This window comes from Camelus dromedarius, chromosome 21 (genome assembly GCF_036321535.1).
Source record: "Camelus dromedarius isolate mCamDro1 chromosome 21, mCamDro1.pat, whole genome shotgun sequence".
NCBI classification, from domain to species: domain Eukaryota; kingdom Metazoa; phylum Chordata; class Mammalia; order Artiodactyla; family Camelidae; genus Camelus; species Camelus dromedarius.
The window spans coordinates 11,017,598-11,043,477 of NC_087456.1; the positions used below are offsets into that span (position 1 = coordinate 11,017,598).

A 25,880-nucleotide genomic window follows, 5' to 3' on the forward strand; every position below is an offset into this window, starting at 1 on the left:
AGTGGTAAGAAATTTCTCAGCCATGAACCAGTCAGTTTACAAGTAATTCTGTGCTCACCGACTGCTTTGTGGCCCAGCCTGCAATGGGTGTTGAGGGCTAAGGGAAGGAGGAAGCATGGTTTCTCTGCTCGGGAAGCTAATACTCCATCTGAGAATGCCAGGCTGATACGTGGCTTTAATAAGGATATGATGCTCAAGTTACTTAACGAAGGGCACCAGCATCAGTCAAGCTGAAGAGTTAGCAGGTGTGCACAGCCGGAGTAGCTGCCCTATTTGTGTGTCCTGCCTGAAAATCAGCCCTGGCATTAGATTTAGCAAAGCGTTTCCATTTGTATGACTGTCCCTTGTTGGAGAGTTTCTAACCCGGAATGGCCAGGCTCCCTGGAGGAAATGGATCTGAGCTGAGCCTTGAACAGAAGGACTGTGTTTTGGACTGACCCAAGTCTGGTCATTCAACAAAGTCCAAATTCTTTGGCTTTCCTCTTGGTAGCTTCTGGTAATCGGAGGTAGGGAGGAGTTAAATGCCCTCCTCTCCCACAACCCCACTGCCAGGTGGTACGTTACAGGGAAACAGTCCAGATCTGAATTCTGCCTCATGTGCAAACTCTTATTAATGGGCGGATACCAGATCTGCCATTGAAGCTGTTCTCTGTCCTTAGATTCTCCAACAAGCACTTGCAGGAGGGATTCGCCTGAGGCTGAGGCACTTCTGCCCTGCAGGCTGGAGCAGACACCCTGCGAGTCTGATGGGGGGACAGAATCTTATGAAGTAAAGGGATGTAGATGCAAAGGAGAGCTGGAACAAGGGCTTTTCTCTCTCTGAAGCTCTAGGTGCCTACTCAGGGGATTCTGAAGCCTCATCCTTATGAGGGTCTTAGAGGCTGAGAAAGTTTCTAACCCACCACATGTGTTGAACAGTCTTCATTTATAAATGACTTATTTCTAACATCCTTTGTGCTAATAAACTCTCAGGAGCAGCTTTAGATACCTATACTGACATCTTTTGAATTTTAGCCGTGTCTGGAACTGGATTTCTTTCTTTTTTTTTTTTAAATTAAGTGTAATCAGTTACAATGTGTCAGTTTCTGGTGTACGGCATAATGTCTAGTCATACATATATATATATATTTTTTTTCATATTCCTTTTCACTAAAGGTTATTACAAGATATTTAATATAGTTCAGTTCAGCAGAACTGGATATCTGATTGGGAGCCTTCAGATGCTAACTCATTCCTGCTGGAATGTGGATTCTGCTTCTGGGCACTTTTATTAAGTCCCTCGGGATCCATGAGTTTGTTCACACAACATATCCTATGGAAGTGCTCCAGTGGACAGGATTCAGACAGTAGAAGGAGCAGAGATGATTTCAGCCTAGAGCAGGTTCAACAGTGGCTTGGAGCTGAAACTTGGGGAGAGATGTGGGGGAGTGGGGAGGAGGGGAAACACGTCCTTGTCTCAGTACATTCCCTAAAAGTGGTGCCTGTCACCCTTCTTTAAAAGGTTATTACCTTTTAAAATCGTGACATGACAGTTGATAAGTCTCTGTTAAAAAGAAATTAGAAGCAGCTGCAGGGTAAGAGTGAGATCATAAGCCCGTGGGAGACAATGTGAAGGGTGGTGTCTTTGTGTGGGAAACTGACTGAAGCCACTTTCTTGATAACAGTAGCTGCTGAAAAGTTCAAGGTGGGTGAGGGTTAGTTATTCCATAATTGTGCTTTTGGGTTTGATTAAGGCAATTCTTTGACTAAATTTAATCACACATGTAGACATTTATTAGACAAGCACTACAAACCAGTTCATACCAGCCCCTCTCATGGCCCATTGAAGTGCCTGTAGGAGCTGGTACCACTGCTGTGCAAGGCAGATATGACATTATGCACAGGGGAATTCTGAGCAATCTGTTTGCATCAGGCAACCAGAAATCCTCTAACCCTGTAGCTGAATACAGGACTGGGTGGGCCCATCACCAAGGGTATATGATTTATATTTCTAGGCTCTTGACCCCTGATCATACAGGGAGGGAAGGGGAATGGCTCTTATGTTGTTTCAGCCAAAATCCGTGGTATGGATCATATCAGCCAACAGACAGATTATGGATTTTACCAGTGGGAACTCTATTTAGCTTTATGATTATAGAGCAAGTAGAAAACAACAAAACTAGCCTACAAGATTCATATCATGAACCTTGTATACACAAGGTAACACAAACAATGAGTTACTAAAAACTACATGAAAACATCATATAGTTAAGAAGTAATGTCTTTTATTGTAACAACAAGACTAGCCCTGCCAAAAGCAAGGCCTCAAAAAATTGGCTTGAGACTCAGAGTTGTTTCTCTCCACGGAAATCTTTAGTAAAAGGCGAAAGATTTATTCGATCTGAAGAGAAACCAGAGCATACTCTTAGCTTACTAAGCTCACGTCTCCAATAACCACAACTCCTACTTCACTGATGGTGGCTCTTTATCCCCAAGAGCTATTTCCTGCCTAAAATGTGTGCAAGGAATTTTGTAAGCACACTTCTTATAGTTAGAAATGTTAATTTTAAAGAAATACTCTTTTAAACTTGAAAGAACTGTACTCCATGCAAGGAGCTATGGGTATGCAAATGAGAAGTCTGAGTCATCCACTTTGAGATTTCCCCAAATACCTTGGTATTCACAGCGTGCCTCTGGAGCCACCATTAGGGGGCGAAGCAGAGGTCCACCTGGCTGGGCTCTAAACTTGGTCCTGGTTCAACCACAGAAGCTGCAGTTTTTGTATATTGTATTTTGGGACTTTGAGTAGGGTTCCATTTCTTTCCTTTCTCTAACCACCAACACAGTTCAAATATAAAACCACAAAGAACTTCCCTGCTGCCTCTTTCTGCTCACACCCATCCTGCTCTAAGGATCCCTAACCCACGGAAGCCACTGTTTCGTTTTCCATCTCATGATTTTGTCACTTTGAGAATGTTATAGAAATAGAATCATACAGTATGTTACCTTTTTGAGACCGACTCCCCCTTGGCCCCACCCCCGCCCCCTGCATAAAGTCCTTGAGATCCATCCAAGTTGTGTGTTGTCAGTAGCCCATTCGTTTTCTTTGCAGGGTATTGGTTTATGCTATAGATGAACCGCAGTTTGTTTAACCATTTGACGTTGAAGCCAAAACCATTTTTGGCTATTATCAATAAATCTGATATAAATACGGGTGTACAAGTTTTTGTGTGAACTTAAGTTTAATTTCTCAGGAATAAATTCCCAGGATTTGGATTGCTGGATTGTGTGGTAAGTATATGTTTGGTTTTATAAAAAAAAAAACAAAACAACCCCCCCCCCCAAAACTGTACAAACTGTTTTCCAAAATGGCTGTACCATTTTACAGTCCCGCCAGCAAGGTATGAGATACTCAGTTTCTCTGTATGCTTGCCGGCATCTGGCATTAGTAACATTTTACATGTCAGCTGTGTCCTGATAGGTGTCTAGTGGCATCTCATCATGGTTTTAATTTGCATTTCCCTAACGGTTAAGGATGTTGAATTTGTTTTCATGTGCTTCTTTGACATCTCTGTATCCTCTTTGGTGAAATTCTGTTCATATCTTTTTCCCATTTTCTACCTGGGTTTTATTTTTTTATTGTTGAGTTCAGAGAGTTTTTTTATAGAGTCTAGATACTAGTCCTTTGTCACAGATGGTTTGAGAATATTATGTCTCAGTCAGTAGCTTGCCTTTTCATCTTCTTAGTAGGGTCTTTCACAGCAGTGCAGTTTATTAATTTTGTTTTCTCGTAAGGACTGTGCTTTTTGGTGTCATGTCTGAGTGCTCTTGGTCTAGTTGTGTGGCCCCAAAGACTTTCTGCTGTATTTTTTCCAAAACTGTTGAAGTTTTGCATTTTACAATTACATCTATGATCCCCTTTGAGTTAATTTTTATATTAACTTAGGTAGAGGTTTATTATTTTTTTGCTTATGGATGGCCAGTAGCTACAGCACCTTTTGTTGAGAAGACTATTCTTCCTCTGTTGAATTGTTTTGCACCTTTGTCATAAATCCGTTGGCCGAACTTGTGTGCTCTGTTTCTGTTCCATTGAGCTATGTATCTTTCCACTAATACTGCATTTTCTTGACTACTGGTAAGTTTTAAAAAGTCAAGTATTCTAATCTAACGTTCTTTTTTTCAAAACTGTTTTAGCTCACTTAATTCCTTTGCTTTTCCAAATGTTTTAAAATGAAATTTTCTATATCTATGAAACATTCTGCTGAGGTTGGGATAGGTTTAGTGTTATATATTTTTGTTCAGCACTGCTTTAGTTACCCATTTTTGAGAAATTATATTTTTATTTTAATTCAGTTTTATTTATTTATTTATTTATTTATTTATTTATTTATTTATTTATTTATTTATTTAATTTCTCTCAAGATTTCCTCTTTGACTCAAATGTTACTTGGAAAAGTGTTTGGAGATTTTTTGTTATCTTTCTGATACTGATTTCTAGTTTGATTCCATTGTTGTCAGAGAATACATTCTGTACAATGAAATTCTTTTAAATTTGTTGGAATTTGTTTTATGGCCCAGGATATAGTCTGTCTAAGTGACTATTCCACGAATACTTGAGAAATATGTGTATTCTGATGTTGTTCAATGGCATGTTCTATGAATGTTTAGATCCTGTTGGTTGGTTGTGGTAAGTTTTTTTTTTTTTTTGTATCCTGAATTATTTTCTGTCTAGTAGTTTTATCAATTGCTGAGAGAGAGGTGTTAAAGTCTCCAACTGTAGTTGTGGATTTGTTTATTTGTACCAGTTCTATCAGTTTTTGCTTTACATATTTTACAGCTGTGTTGTTTGGTGCATACACATTTAGGATTGTTATGGCTTCTTGATGGATTGACCTTTTTATCATTATTAATGATCCTTTTTGATTCTGTTGATTTTCTTTCACAGAAGTCTACTTTATTTGATATTAATATAGCCACTACTGCTTTCTTTTTCTTTTTAAACATGAGGTTTTTTGTTTTTATTTTTGTTTTTGCTTCAGGGGGTGGGGAAGTAATGGGGTTAACTTACTTATTTATTTTTGAAGTGGATGTATTTGGGATTGAACCCAGGACTTCCTGAATGTTAAGCATGCACTCTACCGCTGAACTATACCCTCCCCTACTATTGCTTTCTTTTGATTAATGTTTATAAAGCAAACATTTTCTAGCCTTTTATTTTTGACCTACCTATACTGTTATATTTGACGTGAATTTCTTGTAGACAGCATAGAGTTGAACTGTTTCTTGAAAATCCATTCTGCCAGTCTCTGCCTGTTAATTGGTATATTTAATTTGATTGGGGTCAGCTTCTCAAATCTATAGGTTTATTCCTTTTGCCAAATTTGGGAAATTTTTAGTTATTATTTCTTTGGATATTTTTTATCCCCATATGTTTCTCCTTTCTTTCTAGGATTCCAGTGACACGAACGTCAGGCCTTTTATAACTGTACTACAGGTCCCTGAGGCTCTGGTTGTGTTTTTCAGCCTAAATTTTTCTTTGTTATTCAGATTGTGTACTTTCCATTGACATATCTTTAAGTTCAGTGATTCTTTCCTGTGTCATCTACCTCTGCTATTAATAATAGCTTATCCAGTGAGTTATTTAATTTTATTTGGTTTATTTTCATTCCTCTAGTCCTGAGGTCCCTAGTCAGTCTGCCTTATTCTTTCCATCTTTCAGAATCTTCTTATGTTTGTTTTATAATCACATCCGGCGTTTTTAGTAGTCCTTAGTGGGAGGGTTAGGGAGAAATATATTTATTGTATCTTGCCTGAAACTAGAAATCTCTGTGTTGAAGCATTTAAAATAAGTTCAGACATCATAAAGAAAAGAGAAGTCATTTTAATAACAAACAAATAAATTTCTGCAGAGAGACGGCTGAGGCAATACACCGTGGGGGAATGGTTGGTGGAGATGTGCCTGAAAGATGTGGTAAGCTTTGGATCTTGTTCTTGTTTGTCTCTGTTCCCAGCCGTGGAGGCACCTCAGCTATTGTGATGGCTGACCATTCTAAGGGATGCCTTGAAAGGGGAAGGTATAGAAAACCTCACTTCTGTGTGTTTCTCCTTTACTCTCATACTGCTGCTATACTTATGATACTTCTGACACCAGATGTCCGTGGACTTTCCTTACACCAAGCAACTCTGCATCAGACCCACGGGTTAAAGGCTTGTCCTACAAGACTGCTCCCCCTACCTCCCTTAAGATGTTAATTGCAGGTCCAGTTTGTTACCTGTGTTTCTGACCAATCAGCTTTAAACTGGAGGTTCCCACCACTCCTTCCTCAGGTTCAATTAATTTGCTAGAACAGCAAATGTGGAAACAGTACGTGGGAAGGGGCGTGGCATTTTTATGCTCCTTCCAAGGGTACCACTCTCCCAGCACCTCCACGTGTTCACCAACCTGGAAGCTCTCTGAACCCTGTACTTCTGACCTTTCTGTGGAGGCTTCCTCACAGAGGCAGGATCAGTCATTAACTTCATTTCTAGGCCCTCTCCCTTCTCTGGACAATGGGAAGTGGGGCTAAAAATTCTGAACTTGTAATCCTGGCTTGGCCTTCTGGTGATCTGCCCTCATCCAGGAGCCCACCAGGAGCCACCTCATTAGAACAAAAAACACTGCTATCACCTGGGAAATTCCAAGGGATTTAGGAGCTCTGTGTCAGGAACCAGGGTCAAAGATCAAATATCCAAACAAAAGGTGCTCCTAGTGCTGTTACCACAGGAAATTACAAGGGTTTTAGGAGTTCTGTGCCAGGCACCACGGGCAGTCAACAGTAGATATGTTTTCTATTACTTCACAGAAAGGTCTCTCTTTGAGAGCTTGGACAGCTAGCTAATGGGCAAAGGGGACAGACTGAAGAGATACACTGGAGAATCCTTCCATATCCTCCAATTGCCCACTTTCCTGGTCTTTCATGGTGGGTAAAATTCAAGGAGAAACATGGTCTGCGTGGTTATGAAGAGCTCCTCTCCTCTCCCCCAGCTGGATGTCAAAAATGTCAGTTTTTCCTCTTTCTCTCTTTCATCACTCTTATCTTTCTTAATTGGCCTTCTGCCCTGTGGACCTTCAACATTTTGGTATTCCATCTAGAGTTCCAGTTTACTAGTATTTGCCCACCACAGAGATGTTATGTGTTAATCAGTTTTCTTGAATGTGTGAAGACTTCCTAAGCAGAAAGCAAATTCTCTGAACATGAGGGCCATTTAAGGGGCCACAGGGACCATTTTTTTTCCCCTCCATGTTACTGTGACTTTGTCTTCTTGGTATTCTGGAGAAGTGACATTAATGAGACGCATCATCTATTAGCATAGTTTGTAGCCGGGGAATCTTACGAGCTTGTATAATTTGCTGTCTAGCCATCCTGTTCTACTACATTTTTTGGGTCATGATCCTTAACTTATTTATTAGCTTTATTAATTGTTTACAATTCATCTCTGTACATATCTTGTAGAAAATATGGTTAGTGTTTTTCAAGTTTGAGAGGTATGGGGAATATAATACAGTTTTTGTGCCTTTGACTTCATACTAGAATTTAATATTTCTTTTAAAAAATTGATTCGTAATTTGTCAGCTTTAGGACGAAAGGGAGAAATATGGACTAGAGAAAGTAGGGAGACAGAGTCTCTACATGTTTGATCATGTGTGTGCATACGTCTTAAATAATCTGAAGCAACTTCTAGAAAGTAGGTAGGTAGAGGTGTAGCCAGAGGATGTTACTGGGTTTAGGTTGAAGAGATTCAGAGAATCCACTCACATCAATTAGGTCCCCGTGATGACTTCTGCAGAACATCATCATCATCTTCTGTGGAACACCTCCACCCCCATTATACCCTGGACCAATTTGCTAGGCTTACATCCTGATCGCTAGTTAAGAGGCTGGATAGTACATGGTAAACAGTATAGTTCATGCTGGTCCTGTTGATGGCACCCCTACCCTGTGAGCTTCTTCTTCACCTGGGCAGGATGGTGAAGACATTTGTTACTTACAGGGAAAAAAAAAGTTTTGTTAGTGAAAACATTTTATCTCTGAAGAAGTGTTGATTGGGGAAAGAGTGTTGTCTCTGGAAATTGTAAGCAGTAAAATAATCTAGTTCAAGTTATTTTAGAAACAGTAAAGCATCTGTTGAAAGAAAAACTCTTTCAGTAATTGCCAAATCAATCATTAGCCTGAGTTCATTCAGAGAGCAGTACTTTGTGTAGAATTCCTACAGATTAGTCCTTTTTTTCTTTCTCTTTTGGAGATTTATAGGCCATTAAGGTGAGTTTGCTGCCTTTGAACGTGCAGGGAAACATTTCTGTGTTCACATGTCTTATAAAGGTTTTCTCTGTTCACAGATAACTTTTGCTCAGTGTCATAGGGAATTAGGTATGATCTCAAAGTCATATGCACATAATGCTGTGGAGGAAAATACATAGGCAAAAATGTCTGGTTTCTGTTGTATTTCTTTTTTGCAAAATGCTGGATATAAGGGTAGGGAAAACAGTAAACATATTTAGCTCTGCATTGTTTTCTCTGAGGAGAAGAGTCACAGTGAAGAAAAATACAGACTGGTGGGTAGAGTAGCTCATTTTCTATTTGGTTTCTAAATACATAAATAGATGCACTTGTGACTGGGAAACACTCACTGCTGTCATTATCTTATTCTAGAACACTCCTTGGACTGACTTACCTGGTGTTTTGTTTTTTTTTCTTTGTTTCATTTTTCTCTACTAAATAGTCTTAATTCAGAATAATGTTCTTCAAAGTGAATTATTTTCTTAATGCTTCTATTATAAAGCTGGAGCTGGACTGCAATCAGAAGAAAAATATGTCGATCAAGGCTTCACTGCAGACAACAGAATCCACACCAGCAATTTAAGCAGAAAGGACTTTACTGCAGGGATTTAAGTAGAGTTCAGAATAGTTGAATGGACTGTAGGGACAGGCACTACGTAAGCTTCCAGGAGCAATTCCCAGAGCCACTCACAGAACTGTGACCACTGCACAGCTCCTGGCTTGAGAACATAGTACTGGGGTGCACTAGCAAAAGCCACTTCACCAGAAAGCTGCAGCGCCTCTGGCCCGACTGGATCCTGGAGTCTCCGTCGCAGCTGCTGCAGAAGAACAAAGGCCTCCGCCACCATTCTTCCAGAAGTCTCACGGCCCTTACATCCTCGTGTTCTTTCACCTTCAAAATCTTCGTGTGTGTATTAGCCCATAAGAAGCTAGGTCGTAAGGAGACATGCTAGCTACAGGGAATTCTGGGAAATGTAGTTTTTTACTTTCCAAGCTTTAATGTAGAGCAAGGCCTGCTGGAAAGGGGTTGGAGGAGTGTTGACGGACAACTGGCAGTGTCAGTCATACAGAGCAGGTATTTTATGTTGAGGAGAAGGTTACCATCGTCACTTTCTCATAGCATTTTAGATGTTGGATCTTTTCTGAATACAAGCGTTCCCCTTTTGTTAACCATGGATTCACTCCTTTTCAGTCCAGTTTCTAGAACCCTTCTTCTTTCCTTTTTTTTCTGACTGGGTTTGGGCGATCTTGGGCAGGTCAACTCTCTCAGATTTTACCTAGTGGTGAACTTGGGGTAACTGATTATAACTGCAGGATGGGTTTCTCAGCTTCCCTTGGGGTGTCCTCGCAGGTGCCTTGGGGTTTTACTTGGCATTGGGTGCTTTAATAAGATTTCAGTCTAGGGGCCTGGCCAAGTTAGCCATGGGATGGTTATGTTTTTAGCCAATGTTAATTTGACACTGTTTGAGGAATGCAAGAAAAAGCACAAAAGGAGAGTTTTGGCCCTCTGCCTGTGATAACAGTGCAGGACTCTGGCCAAGAGGCCAGGGGTGAGAGTGCTGTGATCTGGTGAGATTTAGGGCTGATGAGAATTCACGGCTAGAATAAGGAAAATTTTACTCAGTCCTGGGTTGGCAATAGAAGGTCTTCATTGACCAGGAGTTTTTTTCTTTTAAGTCTCTGTCCTTGAACTACCAGATGATTTTGAAAGAGATTTGAACCTCTAGATATAAGTACATATGTTAAAAAAAGAGGAGATTATTTGGCAACATTAGGAAATCATTTAAAATTCAAAACATTAAAAAGTAAACATTTAGTACTCCCATGTTCATAACAGCATTATTAACAACAGCCAAGAGGTGGAAGAAACCCAGATGTTCACTGACAGGTGAATGGATAAACACAGTGCGGCTGGTATAGCCATACAATGGTGAAATATTATTCAGCCTTAAAAAGGAGGGAAATTCTACCATGTGCTACAAGATGGATGAAACTTGAGGATGTTCTGCTAAGTGGAACAAGCCAGTCACAAAAGGCAAATGCTGTATGATTCCACTTCTCTGAGGTTCCTAGAGCAGTCACATCCATAGAGGCAGAAAGTGGAAAAGCAGTCGTCAGGGCCTGGGGTAATGGGGGAGTGGGAAGTTACTGTCTAATGGGTAAAGAGTCGCAGTTTTACAAGATGAAAAGAGTTCTGGAGATGTGTGGTGGTGATGGTTGTGTAACAGGGTGAATGTACTTAATGTCACTAAGCTGTACACTTAAAAAGTGGTTAAGATGGTAAATTTTCTGTTATATATATTTTACCACATGAAACACAGACTTTGCAGTCCTCAGGACCTGGGGCTTTAAAATCAGGCTCTGTCATATATTGGCTTTGGGACCTTAGACGTGATATTTAAACTCTAAAAAAGAGTTTTCTTTTTAATATCTTGCTGTAGGCAGAATCATACCACATATTAAATCTGTATGCTGTAGTCTGGGAAGAGGGCAGGCTGGATGAATGGGGGAAATTTCTGGAATAGGCTGACAGGGTGCATGTGGAACCTGGAAGCCTGGCTGGGTCACGTAGGAGTGTGAGCAGGGAATCACGTCTGCTGAATAGTGAGCAGGATGATGGTTGCCCTGTATGTGAATTACCAGGTATCAGCTTTAGTGTGTCCCTGCCTGGGAATGGCGTGGGGGTGGGGTGAGCTGTTCAGGAGTCTCTGGGCTTGTGAGCATTCAGCCATAGGGAAGTGTAACTGGTGACGTAGGTCTCTCTGCTGCTCCAAATGCGGTCCCCAGGCCAGCAGCATCATGCCGCCGGAGAGCTTGTACGAAATACAGAATCCCAGACCCCACCCCAGACTTCCTGGATCAGAATCTGCATATTAACAAAACCTACAGGTGATCTGTGTGCAGCTGAAGTTTGAGAAGCACTGATGTTGAAGGTTGGATGTGGATCTTGGAGTTCACTCTCCCCTTTCTCCACGAAAAAGCCTTCCTGGTTCTGTCCGGCTAGAATTTATCCCAAGTTCATATATGACTCCCTTATAGAACTGAAAAAGAGGTTTCTAACTGACTGAGGACTGTAGGATTGAGAAAGGAAATGGGGGAAAAACAGCATATGAAAAAGTTGTTCTTGACTTGAGACTTTATAGAGTTTACCTTGACGTGAGTGATGGAGTTCAGAGTCTACAACACTTTTGCTTATAGCAGCAGGCAAGTCAGTGTTTTTCTCACCCAAACCATTAACCACTAGTTATTGGCCATCCTGTTATATTTATTAACTCAGCTTTTCTGTCTGGTTATTTTCTTTAGGTAAATATTTTAAATGGAGAAGAAAGGACATAAGAAATTTTTTTTTATTTTCTTTACATAGATATTTTCTGAAATAATTAATGATGAAAGATTTTGTAATTTTGTTGTTGGAATTTGACTAGCAGAGTTTTCAACCGTCCAGGGCCTTGGGATGAAAGATAAAAATTTGTTTCGGTTTTTTGTGTATTATATTATGTCATTTCTCGCCCCCCCCCACCAAAAAAAATTAAATGTGGAAAACTTTTTAAGCATAGGTAAGCCTGAGGTCATGAATTCTACATGTAATTCTGAATGTTCAAAAATGTTATTTATATTTAAAAAGTTAAAATGTTGAGTTCTTTTCTTTGAGGGGGGTAAAAAATTCAGTCTTGGTTTTTGGGTCTTTTTACCTGTATCCCTGTTACAAAGTGGCATTTTACTAGTGTAGCCTCATCGCATGACCTTTGAACTTCCTGGCCTTTAACAGTTAATTGGCTCTGCACTAATTTGACATTTTTAAGATGGGGAAATGAGGGCTGGATCAGAGATGAAGCCAGATTAAAGTGGCGTGGCCACGTCCTGGGCCCTGATGTGGTCAGCCTTTAAATGGAAGGAATTGGAGCAGACCCACGATTATCCTGGGACAAAGGCCCTATGAGCAGGTTGTGTGTTTCAGGATCTTGGATGTGGGGAACACGTGTTGTTTGGGAATGCCCAGTACTGCTGTATTTCTTGATTTGGAAAATAGGAAAACTCTTTTTTTAGCAAGAGGCAAAATTTAACACATGATACAACGTTAGCTGGCTAATGAAGGCTGGGAAGCACATAGGACTCGCAGTTAGTGGCAAGTAACAATTTTTAGTGAGTACCGCGTGCCAGGTACCGTTTTAAATTTCTGATTTATAGAGACTTTCATTTAAACCTCACACATCCCTAGAAGATCAGTACTGTGATCACGTGAGTAGACAGAGCAGAAAGGTGAAGTGTCTCATTCAAGGTCATCGCAGCCAGTAGCCGGGTAGCTCTGTGATCCAAACCCAAGCTTAAATCTGCAGCCTTAGCTGCTACATTTGTGACCTCTGCAGCCATAGTCTGAGATGAGTCACAATCACTTTAATCTATATTTTACCTTCTGGAAAAAAAGGGTTCTATAGTATGTGTAATGTGTATGAAATTGCCCCCTTGGTCCTCAGGTGCAAGAAAGAGAGAAAAAAATCCTCTGAATCCAATTAAATTTGACTCAGAGTTCCACTTGTAGAGACTGTGAGGTGTTCGGTATCAATAGATCAATAGTCAGTGGGGAGTCCTTCCCCACCCACACCATTTGGCTAGAAAATTCTGAGGACCGCACATCCCTCCTCTGTCGCAGTGGTGCTGAGATGCTTGTTGGCCAAGCCTGCGTCGCCCCTTTGAGAGTGGCCGGTCACTGTGTTTATCCCCTCCATGCTCAGCTTGGCTGCCCTGATCTCCCTGGGGCTCCTGAGGCCAAGGCTTTTAGGTGTGAGGCCCCAGTGCCCATGTGTGCCATCTTGCCAGAGGTTTCACCTGCCTCTGCTGGGGAGCCACATAGACACAGCGCCTGGGACAGGTACAGACACAGGGTGCTGACGGACACAGAGCTTCCTGAAGGGAAGGGAAGGGAAGGGAAGTGTTGTCTTTCATTCTCCCCTCATAATCTTATAGGAGAAATTAACTAATTTCTCCATCAAATTATCCTCCTGCCTGTAAATGACAGCAAGATTTAACATGACTGACCTTGACCTTACACCGTATTATTAGTGTCGAGTTTACATTTCTCTTGTTGGTCAGGTGTCTAGGTGACCACCCTGAGATAGCCACAGCTGTTACCTGTACTATCTCTGTGACGCTCGGTGAATGGACTGAATCCTTTAAGTCTCTGTTTTACCTTATTTTTTTTTTTAACATTTTTTGTTGATTTATAATCATTTTACAATGTGTCAAATTCCAGTGTAGAGCACAATTTTTCAATTATACATGAACATATGTATATTCATTGTCACATTTTTTTCTCTGTGAGCTACCATAAGATCTTGTATATATTTCCCTGTGCTACACAGTATAATCTTGTTTATCTGTTCTACAGTTTTGAAATCCCAGTCTATCTCTTCCCACCCCCTACCTCCTTGGCAACCACAAGTTTATATTCTATGTCTATGAGTCTATTTCTGTTTTGTATTTATGCTTTGTTTGTTTGTTTGTTTTTTTAGATTCCACATATGAGCAATCTCATATGGTATTTTTGTTTCTCTTTCTGGCTTACTTCACTTAGAATGACATTCTCCAGGAGCATCCATGTTGCTGCAAACGGCGTTATGTTGTTGGTTTTTATGGCTGAGTAGTATTCCATTGTATAAATATACCACTTCTTTATCCAGTCATCTGTTGATGGACATTTAGGCTGTTTCCATGTCTTGGCTATTGTAAATAATGCTGCTATGAACATTGGGGTGCAGGTGTCATCCTGAAGTAGGGTTCCTTCTGGATATAAGCCCAGGAGTGGGATTCCTGGATCATATGGTAAGTCTGTTCCTAGTCTTTTGAGGAATCTCCATACTGTTTTCCACAGTGACTGCACCAAACTGCATTCCCACCAGCAGTGAAGGAGGGTTCCCCTTTCTTCACAGCCTCTCCAGCATTTGTCATTTGTGGATTTTTGAATGATGGCCATTCTAACTGGTGTGAGGTGATAGATACCTCATTGTAGTTTTGATTTGCATCTCTCTGATAATTAGCGATATTGAGCATTTTTTCATGTGTCTATTTATCACTTGTATGCCTTCCTTAGAGAATTACTTGTTTAGGTCTTCTGCCCATTTTTGGATTGGGTTGTTTATTTTTTTCTTATTGAGTCATATGAGCTGCTTATATATTCTGGAGATCAAGCCTTTGTTGGTTTCATTTGCAAAAATTTTTTCCCATTCCGTAGGTTGTCTTCTGTTTTATCTTATAATGTGGGAATAATAGTTTTGGTTCCACAAAGGGTCCCGGGTTGGGAGCTAGGGGTCCACTTTCACAAAGGCACTCACTTAGGGCAGTGGCAGTGAGACCACCCATGCCACGGGGTACAGGTCGGTGGGGGTTACGATGGGGTAAAGGCGAGGAGAGTTGTGTCAATGCCATTTTGTAGAGTTTGGACTCATGTTGGCCTTCTTCTCATAATTGTTTTAGTAACTGGTGTTTTGCCTCAAACACGTACTGAGATCCCTCTGATAAACTGCTGTTTTGGCCTATTTAGGACCCAACTGACTTCGAGTGGAACTTCTGGATGGAATGGGGGAAGCAGCGGCTGGCGTGGCTTCTCCTTGGCCACGTGGGTGTGTCTCAAGTGGCCAACCTGCTTACCAGGAAGGTATGATTATGTGTGCTGTTTCCTTTTAAGCCTTTCTCCTTTGCTTTTTGGGAAGAAAGAGTCCTGAGCTAGGAAATCAGGAGACATGGATATTAGCCTTGGAAGCCTGGAAAATATAAGAAAGAATTGTTAATGATCAACAAGATAAAGATAAATTATACCCTAAAAAAAATACAAAGATAAAAATTAAAGATACATTGTTAATGATGAAAGAGATGGATTTCATACATGCTTATCCTATGATTGCTTCCTCCAAGTCACCTTTCAAACCAATGGATATGAAGGTTTTAGAGTAAAGCTAACTTCAGATGGTCTTCATTAAGCTCATTCTTCATCAAATGATCTTATACAAACTGCCTGTTGTTGAAAATCTATGTGATTTCACTTACAAGTTCGGAAGAAAGTAAAGTGAATGATTTTATTAAGTGGGGATGATTTTAATGTCAAGTAATTTATGCTACAGCAGCTGTTGCAGGTCTGGATTCTCGTAGTGTTTTGCTCTTGCCTTGGCCTGGCTTAGAAAACAAGAGATTCTTCCAAGTGGATGCTTTTTGAAAAGTGCTTTCTCAAGAGGCAGAACTGAGAGCCTCTTTATATTGGAGTTAACAGGGGGCTGGAGATATGCCAAGAGGACCTTTCTCTGGCACAGGGGCTTTGGCTTGTGTCCCCTCATGTATGCTTCCTGCCTCTGTAGTTTCCTAATCTGAAAAAAATGAGTCTGTGCTTGGAAAATCTACCCAGTAAAAACAAAGCACAGCCAAAAACTGACTTGGAAGTCAACCCAGGAGAGACATCTGATTCTTAGAGGTTCGTGGAGGTGAAGAAACTGAAGGGACAGAAGAAGTGGGAGCCTCTGGGCTGGAGGGACCAGGACGTGAGGCTGAGAAAACAGGGTGCTGTGTGCTTAGAGATGTGCACTGGACCTGGGCTATTTTTTAGGTTTTTCCTAAAAATTGGTACCTTCTGGGCTTGCTTCTCATCCTGGAATCTAGGAAATCCCAAGAGCACACTAACTGTTTTTGTTTTAACTATGATATTGATTACTGTTTTGTCCTCAAGGGGTTTCCATCTTCTAAAGTGGCAAAAACTAAAATCTTAGATTCAGTCAGATCTGAATATATTAAAAAATTCCATGTAACTTCCTTTTTTTCAGTTTCACTGGGATATAATTGATGCGTGGCACTGTGTAAGGAAGGTATCCCACATGATAACTTAACTTACATGTATTGTGAAATGATTACCATGGTGAGTTTAGTTAACATGCATCATCTCATAGAGAGAGAAGGAAAAAAAAAAAGGGAAAAGAATTTGTTCACCTTGTGATGAGAACTTTTAGGATCTACTCTCTTAGCAACTTCCAGATATACCACACAGCAGTATTAACTGTAGTCCTCACTTTGTCCATGACACCCCTAGTGCTTATTTTTCATATAACTGGAAGTTTGTACCTTTTGACTATCTTCATCCAATTTTATAATGCCTTCTGAGCAAAGCTGATAATAAAAATAATACCTTTTTTTGTATTCCTAAATTAGAAGCGAATAGGTCGACCTCAGCCTTCATTAATGGGTTTCTTTTCTTCCACAGATAGGTTTGGTGTTTTGTTAAGACATCAAAATTTCTAGAAATTTAACATTTTATTTCTAACACACATTTTATTTCTCTGCCCATAGGTAAGTGACTTACTGCCCCTAGATCTCAGGTTTCCCGCCTGTAAGATGAATAGCTTCAGACCTGTGTTTTCTTCCTCTGTGAGGGGAAGATGGACTGTTTTGAGGAGGGTCGGTGAAATGCAGCCACTCTCTCTGCTGCTGCTGCTGTGGGGAGGGGCCGGCTGCAGTGCAGTGGAAGAAAGTAGAGGGTGTACTAGGTCCTGGGCGTTCTCACTCATTGGCTTTCTGACCTTAGGAAGGCTTTTCAGCACTGATCTTAATTCATCATTTTCTGTAAAGTAGGGTTGATGAGACAGTGTTAGTCTCCCCCTCCCCTTAAAAAGTGGGCTTCATTTGTTAGAAATTTCATTAAAAAGCAAGGATGAAACATGGAAAATGTAGAACAAAGAGAAAGCACCGAAGAAATGGAAGAAATAAATGCAAACATACCAGTAATCATCAGTGTGAATGGACTCCGCCCACCTCCCAACCCCAGAAAAGTGTTGTCAGACTGCATAAAAGAAAAACAGAAATAAAGGAAAATGAAGAAAGAAATAAAGCAGGGTCCAGAGGAGTGCTTCTTAGCAAGATAGACTTAGAACAGAAGGGCACAGAGTTCGAAAATGAAAAGACGGAAAAAGGTGTTCCAAGCAAATAGAAGACTCATCTTTGCCCCATCCACCCGGATACTGGTGTGCTTTCATTAACAGCTGGCAAAGAGCATTGTTAGTGACGAAGAGGGTTCCTGTTTAATGATAAAGAGTTCGTTTCATTAGGGAGATATTATAATTCTAAGTTTCTTTGCTTCAAAATATAGACAGCAAAAGCTGATCAGTACCATAAAGATAAATATTTTTCTATGATTGTAGGGAGAGATTTTAACATAATTTCATCACTAATTGATATATTAGAAAAAACAAAAATAAAATATGCAGTTAATAAGCTTGATATAAGAAACATGTAAATTATTGCATCTAACAACTGGAGAATTCACATTCTTTTAAAGAACACTTCGAATCTTTATAAAAATTAATGACATACTTGACTATTAGGTAATTTTCAGTGAATTTCAAAGGCTGTGTTTTATGTAGGTTACCTTCTCTGATCCCAGTGTAATTAAGTTGGAAACCAGTAGCAGCAAGATGACCTGAAAATTCTAATTCATTTAGAAATTAAAAAAGAAAATATACTTTTAAATAAATAATAGCTCAAAAAAGAGGTCATACTGGATGTTAGGAAATAGAAATGAATGAAAAATGTACTATATATCAAACCTTGTAGGGTGCTACTTGGATAACTTTATGTAAGTGCATAACTTTATGTGCTCATATTAAAACAGAAGAAAGGCTGAAAATTAATGAGCTGAGCTTACAATGTAAGATGTTAGGAAAGAAGAGCAGGAAAAAGAAAGGAAAAGGAAGGAAATAACAAAAATAAGAGTAGACATTAATGAAATAATCAGTGGCATGATTGGTCAAGAAAAGAAAGAAAATGCACAAATAACCAATATTATGTTTGGAAAAGCAGGTGAAAAATATATTAAGATATTTTGCACAACTTTATGCCAATAATTTTGAAGACTTTGGCAAAGCCAGACATATTTCTAGAAGATATAACTTAACCAAAACTGACTCATGAAGAAATAGAAAGACTGTTGCTATTTATAGTACCATAACCATGAAAAGAAATTAAATCAATGTTTAAAAATCTATTTGTAAAGAACACAGTAGTCTAATACACCACTTCTGCCGGACATCCAAGGCATAAATTATTTAAATCTTTTCCAGGCTTTTTCAGAAAAGGGAAAATGAGGGAACCTTCGTTATATGAAAAAGAATAAAATTGATACCCAAATCAGAGCGTGTGCCCTACCAGATGCTATAACTCATAAAGACATAATAATTAGGACACCAAGGTGGACAAATAGACCAATGCAACAGGATAGAGTTGAGAAAATACATGTACAGAGACGAAAACTTGATTTATGACAACAGGCATTTCAGATCTGTGTGGAAAAGATAAACTATTCAATAAATAATGCTGACACTGTTTAGTCATGTTGAAAAGAAATGAATTGCTTACTTATCTCATACCATATATAATCATTTTCAAGGTGAATTAAGGACTTAAAATGAAAAACAAAGTGTAAAACTTTTAGAAAGCATGATGTAGGAGAAGAATACCTATTAATGGTAGAGAAAGATTTCTTAAATAACACAGAAAAAGTATAAATTGTAGAGGAAAAAACTGATAAGTTTACATTAAAACTAAGCACTTATCAATGTATAATAGTGCACCATAATCAATGTCCATCTTTGGATCTATCCAGAGACACAGTGAAGAAAGTGAAAAGACAAGTCACTTGGGATGTTATTTGCAACCAGTAGAGGATTAGTATTTGGAATATATAAAGAAATTTGAAAAAGAAAAAACAAACCACCCAGTAGAAAAGGGGCTCAAATGGGAAAAAGGAATTTGCAGAAGAGGAAACACAAATGACCGATGAACTTATGGAACTGTGTTCAACTCCATTAGTAGTCAAGCAGATCTATCTTAAAACTACAAGACATCATTTCACACTTTCCAGTTCGGCAAAGACCAAACAAAACTAAAATCCCATGACGGTATCAAGTACTGGCCACCTGAACTCATTCAGAGAGGCTGTAAATCTGTATCGGTCCGGCTTCCCTGTAGTGCATTAGCTAGTAAAGTCAAAAAAGTGCGTAGCCCCCAGCCGGCAGTGCTAACTCTGCCGTGTTCCCTGGAGAAGCTCTTCTCCACCAAGGGGACATACAGGAGCCAGGACATTCGTTGCAGTGACATCTGTAATAACAAAGAGCCAGAAGCAACCCAGATATCCATTGTAGGGGAATGGATGAATGGTAGTGAATTTCTTCCATGGAAAAGAATGAATTATAACTAATTGTCAATGTGGAATGAATTTCTAGATCACGACATTGAGCTAATGAGGCAAGTTGCAGAGGCAGCAGATGTGATCCTGTGTATACAAAGCTGTGCAGACTAAATGATACATTCGTGTGTGATCACAAAGATGAGGTAGCCATTAAAATAAATTCAGGATAGTGGTTTACATGTGATTGAGGAGGGAAGTTGATAGAATCATGGGGGAGATATCCAGGGCCCTCTTTTGTGTGTTGGTTTTTGCTTTGACAATTTATTTACTTATTTTTTAAATTGAGGTATAATTGATATGTATTTTTAATTGATCTATATCTAACATATGCCCAAGGCTTTTTAAAGTACTGATAGCTTTGTCTTTCTGAAGCTGGTGGTGGGTATGCAGGTGTTGTTATTTCATTATTCTTTATACCTTATACACTGTATTTATAAATATTCCTTTCTCTGTGTTTGAGATTTGATACATTTTTAACTGAGCACGTGAAAGAATAGAGTGGCGGGCAGAAGGAAAGGAGAGGCGTCCCTGGGCACACTGAGTTTTTCATCTCCTGCCCTCCCCACCACTCTGCCATGTGGCATCACGCCCCATGTGGCATCCCGCCTCATGTGGCATCACCCCAACGTGGCCCCATCTGATTGGTCTCCTTTGCCTCCCAGTCTAGTTCTTGCTCCCTCTTATTTGCTTCCTATAGATCAGTGTTTCTCTAGCTTTTTTTTTTTTTTCATAATTTCTCCCTCAGGAACCTTTTTAGCTATCCTAAAACTGCCTCTTCCTCCCTCTGAAATTTTAATACCACAGATGTACCGTCTGTTTATGCACTGTATGCGTGCCTGGGCTTTATGCATAGAGTAGGGTGTTCTTGTCTCCCAGAACCAGTTGCGCCCTCCCCTGGAGTAGAGGTAGCCCCTCTGCAGGGAATGCGAGATGTAGATTCACTGTCTCTTCTGGGCTGGATGCTCCTCCCTCTTCCCAGATTTCCTCCGTTTTTTCAGTTCCTGTTTTGCATTTATGCCTAGGTTAGGACATAGATGTGCCTCTGTTTATTTTGCTTGTAACTCTTAAGTTAACTCTTTCTGTCTTAGACAGTTGCATTCAGGGTGGTTAAAAGCTCTTGACTCAGTCCTAGCTGCATTTCTTTCAAGCTGTGCCATCTTAAGCAAGTTAGTACCTTGAAGCCCTTCTCCTCATTGGTGCAGTAGGGAGGCACTGCTTGCCACCTGGGGTAGTGGTGAGGGTCCGATGTTTTTCAAGGTTATCCTGGCATAAGATGACAGCCGAGTAAGGGGTGTCTGCTGCTGCGGTCTGCTGACGTTTGCTGTGTGCCACGACTGTGGTCCACATGTGCTTCTGGGGGCACTTCCATCTTCGGGGTTCAAGAAAAGAGTGACTGTCTGAGATGCTGGAATTCCTGAGGGCGGAGACTGTCTGTTCAGCTATACCAACTTCCTCTCATGCACGTCTTTCTCTGACTCCGTTTCAAGATTGTGCTGGGCTGTGGGAGAAAGAAAGGGGTGGTGAGGGTGGAGGGGCACAGCCTCCTTTTCTCCGGGAGCTGAGTCAGAAGTGACAGAGGAAGCCAGATCCTGAGGTCAATCCTGGGCTGATGGTGGTGGGTTGGATGCCTGGGAGGAGTGGGGCACACCTGCCCTGAGGTGTCAGGGGAGGCCCCCCGGGAGGTGGCTTCTGAGCTGTGGCTTGAAAGGAAGGGGGTCTGCTTATTTCAGCTCCCTGCATCTCATTACCAGGCGTGGGTGGACAGGTGATCTTGTCTTATCTGGAGACCACATCTTATCCAAAGTCAGTAGGAGGTTTTGTTTGCATTTTTCTTGGAACAAGGCAGAGTTTGCACTGTGAGTCATTTGTGTGTGTGTGTCTGTGTGTCTGTCTGTTTCCCATCCCTTTGTAACCACAGGTTTAATTTGTGGGACAGCTGGTGGGCAGGGCTCTGGTTGGACTGTGGCACAGTGCTTTCTTTGTCTGAGTCTGCCTGGTCCTTATATAAGTATGAACCACAACTTTGGCCCCATTAGCTCCAAGCTTTCACCACCTGGACTGGGTGTTCCAGATGGCCTCAATAGGGGTGCATGTTTTTGGTGCTTATTCAGGGTGGAAGATTTGGGCTTCAGTTGTCTTTTGTCTCCCCATTCTCAGGGGCATCACAAACTGTGGACCCTGCTGTGCAGGAACAGATGTTAGCAATGCTTGTGGTTCCAAACCTTAAACCCTGCAGGATGCCTCCCACCTCCATCTAATACCTAATCCTGTCCCCACCTTTGCTGGCCTCACCTCCTCCCAGAGAGAGGCGAAGACACAGGTTACTTTCAAGAGCGTGATTTTTTTTCCTCTTTTTTTTTTTTTTTGCCATGACAAGAAATAAAACTTTCCACTGAGCTCCGTGGCCAGGGTTAAATGCCTTTTCTCTGGGCGGGGCTCTCTCTTTGGGTTTTGGCAAGACGGCATGGGGGCGGCGCCCAGGGAGGAGAGGGTGAGTAAGGGCACTGGGCTTCGGCTGTGGGTTTGTTAGGACTGGAGCGCGTGCTGGGTGGGTCAGACAGTGGCCTCCTTTCTTGAACACCCTCATCACCTGAGACATTGTGTTCTCTGCCCTCAGAACTAAAAATACCCCTGTGGGAACTTTTTGAGAAGGCTGGCCACGTCCGGGGGCTGAGGCTGGGTGCTGTCGCTGACCGCAGGGTGCGTTTTCACTGGACCTCTGACTGCCAGCACCCACGTCGTTAGCCCTGGGCCCCGACTGGCTGAGCTCATCGGCCGCAGGGCTGAGAAGCGTGGTCCCGTGGTGCTGGCCGAGATGAGTAAACTAACCCCTGGGAGGCCGTGGTGAGCAGGCGCCCCCTTCCAGCGTGCTGGTGGGAACACGCACCTAATAGGAGCCTCAGGCACTAATGGGTTTCCTGGAACCAGACCGTTCCACCTCCACCAGTGCCTGTCTAAGGAGGGGGGAGATTTGTTGGGTATGGGCCCACCGGCCTTTGCTTTCAGGGAAAGGAGGTGAGAATGCAGTTGTCTGAACTCTGGAATGGTTTTCTTTCTTTCCCTGTTTGTGTGTGGGGCGGTATCTGTCTATCTATATACATATATATATATATTTTTTCCAGTAATAGCTGCAGTTGATTATGTGGTATGTAAGAAATGATGCCACGTGTAAGGATTATTGGTTGACTCCTTTTACTTATTTCTTGAGCAATGCCCCGACTGAGTGGTTTCTGGGCAGATGTACAAGTAGAATTCATACACAGTGAAGTCTGGTAACGTTGCCAGCAGGGGTCGTCACCAAGGCTTTACTACTTTAGTTCCTCCCTCGAGAGGGAAGTGAGTGAGAGAAACCACTCAGGCATGGCTGTTACCACTCAGTGCCCACGGCACAAACCAGCTAAAGTAGAAGAGAGGTGAAGGTGGCGGGGGAGGGGGCCTTGCCAGCCAGCTCTTCCTGCAGCCGTGCCTTGGCCCCCTGTGAGGAAGGTTTGAAGCATATAGATTTGCAAAAGAAAGGAGGACAAGTCTGGTCTTTTCTCAGGGGTGCTGGTTTCCACCTTGGAAATATCAGCTCAAACGGCTGGTCTCCTGATGGCTTCGCTGAGGTGACAGGAATCAAGTTCTGTCAGAGTCTGCTTTCACAGGGTGGTGCCTGCTCCGTACTAGCAGTGCACAGTGCGAGACTTCCCCCGACACAAGATTGTAAGGGATGTGAAATAACCCCCTTCTGTCCTTTCTGTTTTGGCCAAGCAGCCTTAGTTAATGAGGGCGTTAAGTGGCACAAAGGCAGAGGCTTTGGAAAACAGCAGGTTTTCACCTTAGTGACTGAAAGCCCAACATTTTGGTTTTTTGCTAATTTCTTGTTATTCATTATAACTGCTAGGTGAAACCCCAGTACCTGGGGAACCGTATGCATCCATCCATCCAGCTGCGCATTCATCCATCACTCATCTATCCGTCCAACTATGCTGACCATTCATTTATCCAGTATTTATGACCCACTGGGTGTATGCTAGGTACCATGCTAGATTCTGGGCTTACATTATTGTATTAGGAGCAGGATAGAATATTAGCCTGCTAAGGTTGCCTATCAAAGGGAGTCCATTATGCCCTGTTTTGGGAACTGGTTCAGTGAAAACGCAAGGAGCAGTGGGAGCGGAGGGCAGGTTTGCCCACCCAGGTCAGTCTGGCCCAATCCCATCAGCAAGGCCAGAGCATTCAGTCTGGCTTTACCTCAACTGCTGCGAAAGTAGGGTACGGTTTCTTTCCTAACTATTTGTAAGACTTTGAAAAGGTTCCCCTGCCTTCCTTTTTGTCTCCTATTAGTGACTGAAGAGTCTGGAATAAAGAGAGCTAAGGGGGTCCGGGTGTTTCCAATGGGCTGGCATCCTGTGATGCAACCAACAAAATTCACTCAGCCCAGCTAGCTGACTGATGCAAGTTGCAGGTTGTTCACACTTTGACAGCCTTTAAAAGAGCATTGTGAATGCAAATCAACGCCACAGCAGGGTGTCACTGTGCAACTACCAGAATGGTTCAGATGAAAGATAGTAACACCGCCAAATGCTGGCGAGGATGTGGATAAACTGGGTCGCTCATGTGCAGCAGGTGGGCATGTAAAATGGCCACTCTAGGGAACGGTTGGGCAGTTTTTAGAGAACTAAACATGCAACTGCCACGCAACCCAGCAAGCTCACTCTTGGGCATTTATCCTAGGGAAATAAAAGCATATTTTTTTTGCACAAAAACCTGTACATATACGTTCATTTTATTCTTAATAGTTTTATTCTTAATAGCCCAAACCTGGAAAACAGCCCAGAAGTCCTTCAGTCGGTGAATAGTTAAACAGACTGTGGTCCAGCCACACCATGGAAACCACACAGCAATAAAAAGGAGCAAGTCTTTGATACCCGCCCCAGTGTGGGTGGATCTCAGGGAATCATGCTGAGTGAGAAAAGCCAGTCCCAAAGGTGACATACTGTGTGATTTTTGAAATGACAAAATTTTAGAAATGGAGAAGATAACTAGTGGATTCCAGGCATTAAGGATGTGGGTTAAAGGGAGTGGGGAAGAGGTGTGTGTGGTTATGAAAGGGCAACACCAGAGAGCCTTGGGGTCACGGAGCTGTTCAGTGTCTTTATTGTGGCGAATACAGAACCCGTATGTGATAAAATTGTATAGAATTAAACACACACACACACACACACACACACACACACACACATGAGTACAGGTAAAACTGGGGAAACCTGAAAATGATTGTGGATTGTAGCAACGTCAACATTCTGGCTGTGTTACACTCTGGTTTTGCACAAAGTTATCACAGGGGAAAACGGGGTAAAGTGTCCGTGGTATCTTGCTGTATTATTACTTATAACTGCTGGTGAGTCTACAACTATCTCAATAAAAATCTCAGTTAAAAAGAAGCATCGTATAAAAGTAATACTTGATTAGAATTTGAATCTGAGTTCGAAATACCACAGCCCAACAGTAAATTAAGAGTGTGTTTTATTTGCACGCTTTATTTGATCAACATGAGTCTTTGTGCCTCATTTCAAGTGAGCAGTAGTTCCTAATCATAGTCATCATTTGAACCTCTCAACTTGCATGAATTGGGCTAAAAGTTTTAGGTAGATTTTTAAATCTTGAGTTTGACCTAGATTGTATGTGTGACCAGAACTGTGTATCTGCCCAGATTGCCCTGAGAACTTGGGAAGAAAATCTTTAAAGCCTTTCTGGTGATGAATCAGAAGTACTATTTTGGAATAAAACATAACACCTTTTATTTTTTTAAAACCTTATTTATTTTTAATTCTTATTTTTTTATTGAAGTGGAGTCAATTTACAATGTTAGTTTCAGGAACACACTTTATTTTTTACTTTAAAAAAATTAAAAGGTTCCTGGCATATTTGATGTCAGATATTTAAACATTTTCACTTAAGAGACAAAAGCTTGATGCATGAAATACATAAGCGCTTTTGGAGTAGAAATGGGTGGGGCGCAGCTGTCTTTAGGCCTTTGTGTATGAAAATGGTCTTTGAAACATTTGGGAAAAGCCCTCCCCAGAGGCGCAGACCTTCCTGGCACTGCCTGCACTGCCTGGCAACGCCATGTTTCCATTTCTCGCCCTCTCTGTCCTGCCTTGCAGGTCTAGGCGTGTGTGTGGGAGGCATAGCGGCTGGAGGAGGTGTGCCCTAAGGTCAGCATCGACCGTGGGGACTGTCCTGCTCATGTGCCAGTCAGAGGACGAGGCATGGAAGGCTACACTTGCTGTATCAGGAATTTAGTGGTGTTTTACGGGGAAGGGATTCCAGTTGCATTCATTTTTATAGTGTGAAACTCAGTATTTTAGTGGGGTTCTAAT

The 25,880-nt window shown here is 41.5% G+C and overlaps 1 protein-coding gene and 1 non-coding gene across 3 annotated transcripts in view; one reads left to right on the top strand and one right to left on the bottom strand.

The window, feature by feature from the left end:
* Nucleotides 1-25,880, top strand: part of HHAT (hedgehog acyltransferase) — a 282,454-nt gene that overhangs the window by 36,297 nt on the left and 220,277 nt on the right. For both annotated transcript variants that reach the window (XM_031438630.2, XM_010992144.3), the window contains exon 4: nucleotides 14,836-14,949. In XM_031438630.2, coding sequence (XP_031294490.1) covers nucleotides 14,836-14,949 — 114 coding nt within the window. The remainder of the gene's footprint in view (nucleotides 1-14,835; nucleotides 14,950-25,880) is intronic.
* Nucleotides 2,284-2,400, bottom strand: LOC116148744 (U5 spliceosomal RNA). The gene has a single exon (XR_004132307.2). It is a non-coding gene; the product is annotated as a U5 spliceosomal RNA (small nuclear RNA).